At 29.8% G+C, this 8,318-nt stretch overlaps 1 protein-coding gene across 1 annotated transcript; it reads right to left on the minus strand.

Annotated features, from left to right (window-relative positions):
- Positions 1–7,430: 7,430 nt before the first annotated feature.
- On the minus strand, positions 7,431–8,318 carry LOC18054133 (CASP-like protein 2C1). The gene is made up of 3 exons (XM_006453333.2): positions 8,144–8,318; positions 7,912–8,050; positions 7,431–7,682 (listed from the first exon to the last, which is right to left on the minus strand). Exons 1-3 carry the CDS (start codon positions 8,290–8,292, stop codon positions 7,431–7,433), a joined length of 540 nt encoding a protein of 179 aa, XP_006453396.1. The 5' UTR covers positions 8,293–8,318.

Here is an 8,318-nt window from a genome sequence, read left to right on the forward strand (position 1 = left end):
CCTTTGTTTTGGATTAAATACTTGTTTAATTTCTATATTTTTTAAAATATCCTAAGCAACCCCACTAATATTTATATTACATTCCTGCCTTTTATTGTTTTTACAATAATACCCTTATAATAATTCGGGGACATAATGAAAAAATAAAGTGTTAATTTAATATTAATAACAAGAAATTTACATCAATTGTTATTTTACTTTTAAGATTAATTGGTAAATTGATTTTTTTCCATTAATGTCCCAAAGATTGTTGTAAGTGTATTATTGTAAAAACAAAAAAAAATTAAGGGCAAGGTTATAGCATAATTAACAATAAGGATGTTTTGGAGAGTTTTTAAAAAATATAAAAACTAAATGGATATTTAACAAAAAATATAGCGACTAAACGAGTATTTACCAAACCGATTTTTTTTTGCTATATATTACAATAAATATAAGGTGCCAGCTTAATATAGTTTAATTCATCATATAATTCATGTATGTATGCTAGTTTTCGAAAGCCAATCGACCTCGAGCTTCTCATTCAGAGCTTAAAAATACTCGGTTTCTTGCATGGTTTAAAACTGAATCTACTAGGGAATCTTTTGATATCAAGGAGGGGAAAAAGTTAGAAAAGAAAAGAAAAAATCGAGTCCCCTTTTTGCAAATCTAACCTTGAAAAAACTTTTAGGTAGGATGGTCCAAATATGCCCACATAACAAAATGATGATGTCATATGTTAAAATTTTCTTTTATAATTGATTGATTTCAAAATCAATGCTATGTGTCATGACATTACTGAATAGGTGTACTGGAGTAAATCAAAAGCAAATGCGTAAGGACCATTTACTTCAATTCGGTTTTACAATTAAGAGTAAAAGTTCCTTATTTTCTAATTAGAAAGGGTCATTATTGACCCATACTTTCGAGGACGCGTTTTCAGTTTCAATATGAAACCTAATAATTGAATTTGAATGTAGCTAGCTTTATATGTTCTCCGCTTTTTTGGCGATGTAGGACAAATTTAGAATTTTAATTGTTTTGGTTCTTTTAATATTTTCCATTTTAATTAGAGTTAAATTAGGATTAGATATATTTTTAGGACCTTTATTTTTAATCTTAATCCTTCTTTTAATTCACTTTTCATATTTGAGTTAACATAAGAAAGGGAGTTTAAGGTGGCAGGTAGTCTCACAATGTGTATTGCCAGAGGTTTATTATCATATTTTATGTGTTAGGTTTCCATTAAACTTTATATGTTGGACTTTTTTTTTTTTGTTAGACTTAAACACTGACTTCATTATTATCATCATCATTAGAGTATCATTTAGTCGTCCGAAGTCTACAGTATTGGACTCATCTCCCTAAGGTTGGACAACGTGATATATCTTTTCTTCAAGAAATTTTATAATATATCAAAGGAATCATATCATGTATATAACAAATAAATGATGATATTGCTTATTTTGAAAGATCATCTTACAAGTAGTGATTACATTAAATTCAATTATACATCTCATGCATGCATCAATTGGTTATATTACCTCTGGTGTATTGTAGAATTTCTTTTTTTCTTCTCCTATCCCATTGTGTCATCTTCCATAACCAATTAGGATCAAGATCCTTTACTAATTTGATTTTCTTCTAAGCAAATTTTATTAACGTAATTAGTAATTAATAAATTAAAAAGTAAAATAGTTAAATCCTAATATTGTGAAAAGTATCATGTGGCTTCTAGAAGCCGCAATGTTTGATAAAATAAAAAGAAAAAAAATCAAAACTCAAAAATTCAAAGTTTGAAAAATTGAAGTTTGCAGCTGTATTGCTTGAAGATTAGAGCCACCTTTTTTACATTTTAGGCAAAGTTTTGCCTATAAATACAAGCTCTCAATTTAGAGCTTGCATTCAATTGTGAAGAGAGTCGAGAGTTGGGAGAGAAATTCAGAGACCTTAAAATAAACTTTTGTTATATTGATTTGAGAGATTGGGTATATTGAGGTTCTGGAAAGTGAGCCAAAATATTTTAATACTTGTAATCTTTATTCTACTAGTAAAATCTTTTTATTTTGTCTTCACCCGTGGACGTAGACTAAAAGTCGAACTATGTAATTTTTGATATCCTCTGTGATTATATTGTCTCATTATTTCTCAATTTCACTTTAATTGCGTGTCTGCTTCACCCATCAATTTCCCAACAAGTATCACACTAATACTAAAATACAAGTGACACAAAATTTATAAAAGATCAGGAGAGAATCCTATTTTAACCAATAATTATCTTAGCATTTGTATTTGTGACTTGTGAGTGTATTCTTTTGCCTTAATGGCAACGAAATATGTGGACCTTTTTGGCCAAGGAAACAGTGCCGTATAAACTCTGACTACTTAGTTACCTTCTATTTCTTCTATCTCCGGTAGAGAAAAATGTTATTTTCATTCTTCTTGTTGTTATGATTTCCTTGGGTGAAAAATAAAATGAAGCCGTAATCAAGCCAAAGATGCTTTTAGATGATCAATTTCAACCAAAGAACCACTTAAGTCGATATTAATTTATTAATTTTCGATAATATATATTTGTCAATTTTTTTACCAATTAACACTGTAAACTCTTAACTCTTTTTCCAAGCTGTTTGGTAATATTAATATATCTGACTACGGTCATTGTTAGTTCACAAATTTTCCCATTAGATGGAAAGCCAAATGTAATGTCTTTATAATTAATTGTCGTAGCTCGTCGTTTTGTTTAACTTAGTGATAAATTAATTCATGGTGGTCCCTGGTCCTTGATTCTGATTAATCTCTTGTCCTTAGATCGATCTGAAGAACTCTTATATTGTGGTCCATACGCTTTAATATTTCTAGATTAAAAAAAAAATTATGAAATATAATGTTGGTAAATATTCCTTTAATCTTTATAGTTTGAGTCAATTATCCAATTAGTTCTGGTATCCCTTAAAATTATTCAAAAAAACTTATGTTATATATTTGTTTCCGTTAAAATATACCTCATTATTTGTTTCAACTACAATATGCGACTAGTTATTTTTTTTTTTAGTATATTAACTAGTTTGACGGAAAAACTTAATAAAATTAAATGCTATGATAATAAAATTACCTAATGGGGAACCTTGTGTTGCACCTCTCATAAGATGGTTACGGTCAATGAAATTCAATTATTGGCTAAAATTTTTCATTAAAATGGAGCAAAGATACATTCGTTTGATTAATGTACCACAATGAGTTTTGTTAATTATTCTGGCCAGTACGATCGGTTAGAATCGGTTAGATAAATTTACATTTCTTATTCATGTAAAACTCAACCATATTGGTTAGATAGAGAGCACTAATTAGATGAGCTGGTATATATATCGGATACATATGCTGATCAAGATTTCAATAGGCAAATGATTAAATAGAATTCGATGACTTTAATCAGAGGATTATTTTCTGAATTATAGGTATAGCTCTTGCATATGCAATTTTGAAGCGTAACACTTACCTTAATTATGTCTCCTAATTAAGTTAGATTATCTATTAAAAGACTATCATTTTTACATTAAAGAAAAAAATGACTACGAGTTTCTTGTACCATCGAAATTGCTCTAACATGATTTTAAAAAAAATTACAAGTATACAAGAATGAATCAATAACAAAGTGCAATTTATGTACCATTTAACTCACATCACACATTACCTTTTGAATTTTTTATATGCTTGTATTAATTTTGACAACAATGTTTTAAAAGAAAATTTAGTTTTGTAAAAGGTTGATTCCACTACCAAGATTCGAAGGTTATGTAAATTAAATAAGTTATGAATGCATCCATTCAGCCTTTGGCCGAGTGGTTAGAACAACTGCTTGACCCTCCATAAACGTATTATGGGGGGATTTATTCCTTCCTCAATTATTAATAATTGAGTGGAAATAATTTCCTGTCTTGCAAAATACGAGTGTAGTAGACATCTTTCGAATATTAGTGAAGATAAAAATCTAGACGGTGCTTCATAAGAATTGATGTAAACTAGTCCCAATAATAATCTGATTTATAAATATCAATTATAGTCTCATATAATATTAGTTGTACACTTGTATTCTTAAACAACAGTCTCATGTAATAAAAAAAAAACTGCCAATTTTAATAATCATTTAACAAAATGTCTATGTGAGGCAAGTCATAATGACAACTACTTCGCGATAATATTTCACTTGTGCGTACTCTTTTAAGTTACCAAAATTTTCTCTTGATTTGAGAGACTTCAACCACTTAAGTGACACAAGGATTACTTGAATTCAGAAAATAAAAATCGACACAAGGATTAGGAAAGTTTACACGTAAACGTAATGAATGCTTAGGGGCCCAATGTCCTTTCAACTTAACAGTCTATAGTCACTTAGTGTGTAGGACAACAATGTTACATTAAAGCCATAAACATTTTGATTGAAAAAAAAGAAAAGAAAAGCCATTATATCTCAAAGATTAATTGCTTTCAATCCCGTCATAATCTGTGGGTTTAGTTTGATTTTAAAGTCCCAAATGAACTCAACTTGTGTTGTGTTAAAGCTTATCATTATGTGTTCCATGTGATCCGTAGATCTATCAACTTTTTGTGGTTTCCATTTTCATGAAAGATTGCAAGTTTGCAACACCAACACATTTAACATATTGTAATTATCTTCTGATTGCTTCTTCTTCTTCTTCCTCCTTTTTTTTAAATATATATTCTGAAAGTGGACACTTTAGCTTTATGTCAATGAATAACTACTTGAAATTAAGAAATCATGAAATTTGATCAAGCGCAAAATTTATGATCAAAGCTAAACTAGTAGCTTTAAAGCCAACTTTAACATATTTTCCTAATATGATTTGAATAAATTCATTCCAGACTTCTTGGGCTGCAGCCCATTCAGTACTCTATCCACCGCCATGGAGTGAGCCCAGTCACCTAGAGTTTCTCTCTGATCTCTAACAAAGACAGTTAGACAGCTAAAATCATTGAAGGGAAAATGGTGATCATATTCATCATCTTTTTTAACTTTTCTTTTTTTCTTTCACCTTAAATCTACACCATTAGATTTAATAAAATGAAATGAATTGATAGGAAATTTAAGTTGATCAATCCCTATTACCGTTTAAAGTTGGTTAAGTGAGTTGAATAAATTTAACTCAGATATCAGTGAAAGTAATATGATTGTCCTAGAGTAATCTCTTTATTTAAAATTAAACTTAAAAAAAATCGTGTTATCTTGTTGATGAGGTTATACTAATTACATTATATGTACTTCACATCTACCTAAGAGTAGAATCCACAAATTCAAATGTTGTTAAATTATCTATATATCATAAATTATTGAGTGCACCTTTTGTATTAGATGTAAGTGATTAAGTTGGGTGTGGATTTTTGAATTAATGATTTTTTTTTCGGGGGGCCCAATCCTGTTGAAATAAAGCACGGCTGCAAATAAAGGCTAGTGTTAGTTGAAATATCCATTTTCCTAATAACTTCTTGTGCTGTACGTCACTGAATTCTGATGGGTACAAAACCAAATTTATGTCTTGTATTTTAGATCGGTACAGGGAAAATGATGGAACCTAAGCACTTATTTCCTTCGAAGGGCTTATTGATTCGTATCGTTTGTTGGCTAGCAATCACCGCACAATTGTAGCTTTTTTGGCCACGATAGGGATAGTATTTACTATTTTTTAGGAGATGCTATGGTGCAATTTATTGATACTATGAACAAATGATCTCCGGAGAGCAGAGGTAGAACTAGGTACAAGTCTGGCTCTGGCCACCCTGGGTTGGAAAGATTTTTCACGGAGAATAACAGTTTGTATTGAAATTTATCTATTTTTATGTATATTTTACATTTGGGTTTCTCATTTTACTTTTTTTTTCTTTTTAAATAACAATCCACTAACATTTGTAATTTCTCCATTATAGGCAGCTTCTATCGAATTTTAAACCTAATCACTGATTTGACAAAATGTCTAAGATGTTGTTTGTTTTTTATTTGAAATCTTAATTTTACTTATTCTCAAACATTTATCACTTTTAATTTGTTTGTTTTCTATCACTTATATATGATTATAAAATGTTTAGGTCTGAATGGAAAAAAATTAGATATTCTAACTTTTATCTGAATGGCAAAAACATCTAAATGAAACTTTAATATTATCACTCATTAATATTCCCATTAAATAAATTTATCTCCTATTATGTAAATTGTTATTTTAATATTTTTTATTTATTCATTTCTTTTTGTTATATGCGTGTATTGAACTATTAATTTTTTCTTCTTTGTGAATAAAAATTCTGAACATAATAGAAGTTTACGTGAGTGTGTTTTATAATTTGCCCATCTCCTTGTATTTATATTTACTATTGTTATAATAGATTTTGAATTTTATTTAACATATTAATTTTAATTCAAATGATTAAACAAGTCTTGATTGGCTTTTGTAATTAACTAGAAAAAAAATCATTATAATATACTAAAAGTAACATTATAAGTATCATATATTAATGTAAAAAAATGTGTTAGATATATATTTTGTTTTTTGTGCTTTGTTAAGGTAAACATTATCGATTTTTTTAACTAATTAAATAACTTATTTATAATTTGTCATGTGTTTAACCAATAAAATATAAGTATTGTTAATATTTATGATGTTATATATGTCAAAATATCATATTTCAAAGTTTTATTTTTGAAAAATAAACAACTTAACACTTATATTAAGATATTGAAAAAAAAAAGTATGTCATTCAGATATATGTGTATAGACCTATTCAAATTTCAACCAAATTCAGACACGTTCCAATTTCAAACAAAAAAACAAACATTATCTAAATTTATAGAATTATAGCAGAATATGGAGATCGGTCAAGAAAAGTTCAAAAACTACACGTAATACAAACAAGCTACTCCAAATCCATTAACATTTACTAATGTCCATGGGATCTCAACACTAGGAAGAGCGGTTTAACGTCCAATGACCTACCAGGTGGCTCGGGGAGCCCTGGCCCAAGACCCAAAAAACGAAATATAGGAAAGATTAAGAGTAATTTTATCTGAAATTTAGCTCGTTTCTATTTATATTTTATGCTTTGGCCTGCTTGAATTTGATGTTTCTATATTTTAGCCCTTGCCGATCCAATATCTTGGTTCTGCCACTGGCAGTGAAAATATAGTATTTTATGCAGTGTATAGATATATAAATTTACTATTACGCAGATGTCCTTATATTTCATTTCATAAGGATCTTAAACCACAGCCGGTGGATTGCACAGGGATCAGTTGAATTATTGCAAAAGAAACCAAGTACTGATAATGAGTGACAAAGTCAGTTAATTATTGAAATATTTGTTGACAAAAAGTAACTGTGACTTTATGATAAGATAGTAAAATGCAGTTTCTTGGAAGAAGAGGAAGTAAAGATACAAATTCATCATGTGCTCTTTAAGCGCAGAAATTTTTCTGATGAATAGAGCCTAAACAAATTGAAGGCTGAGATGGATGTCGCTAAAACCATTAGAGCACAAGCTGCGTAGCCACTTACCAGAGCCCCCCCGATCTGGAAGCAGAATCTGGTAAACTTGTTGCACCATTTCATCCACTGAAATTCCTTCATGCCACTTAGTGCCAGTACTGAGTGCTCAACTGCTGCTGAGTTTGTGCCAAATGCTATGTACACTACCATCTTTTAAAAAATATACATGTCATACCATTATTGGCCAGCTAGTTGTACAATTACCATGAGGGTACAAAATATTTTTTTGTACACAGGCAAGCCAAAAAAAAACTAACGGCACATTAATTGGCATCTCACAGTTTGTGTTTTGCTTCCAAAAAATTGATTTCGAACACAATATTTTCTTTAGGTATGATCTCAATTTAACAGAATTTAACTTGAGGAAAGGGAAATTTACCTGGTCCAACAAATAAGAAACCCAAGCCAGATATCTGTAAGACCCCTTTGAGTTTCCCAGATAGCGGCTCACGAAGACACTTCTACCCAGTTGAAGAAGATTATAACCCGCAGCAGCTGAAGCAACGTAAACCAAAGCTCTAATATCAAAACAAAACGAAACGATTACCAAAATATATAATAATAACGCCTAAATCATATGCAACAGCCAGTGCATATAATAAATAACTTACCCGAGAGCATGCAATTCCTTGTAAGTAATTTTTCTGTCGACGTAAAAAATATACTTGGATTGAGTATCCAAGCCAACTAAACATGCTGTCAAGAGCAGGAGCAACGCTGCGCAAACCCTTACAAAAGCCTCAATTTTTTGTACATCCATTTCAATTTCTATTGCTTATCTCTCTA

This window comes from Citrus clementina, unplaced genomic scaffold, assembly GCF_000493195.1.
Source record: "Citrus clementina cultivar Clemenules unplaced genomic scaffold, Citrus_clementina_v1.0 scaffold_1, whole genome shotgun sequence".
Taxonomy (NCBI): Eukaryota; Viridiplantae; Streptophyta; class Magnoliopsida; order Sapindales; family Rutaceae; genus Citrus; species Citrus x clementina.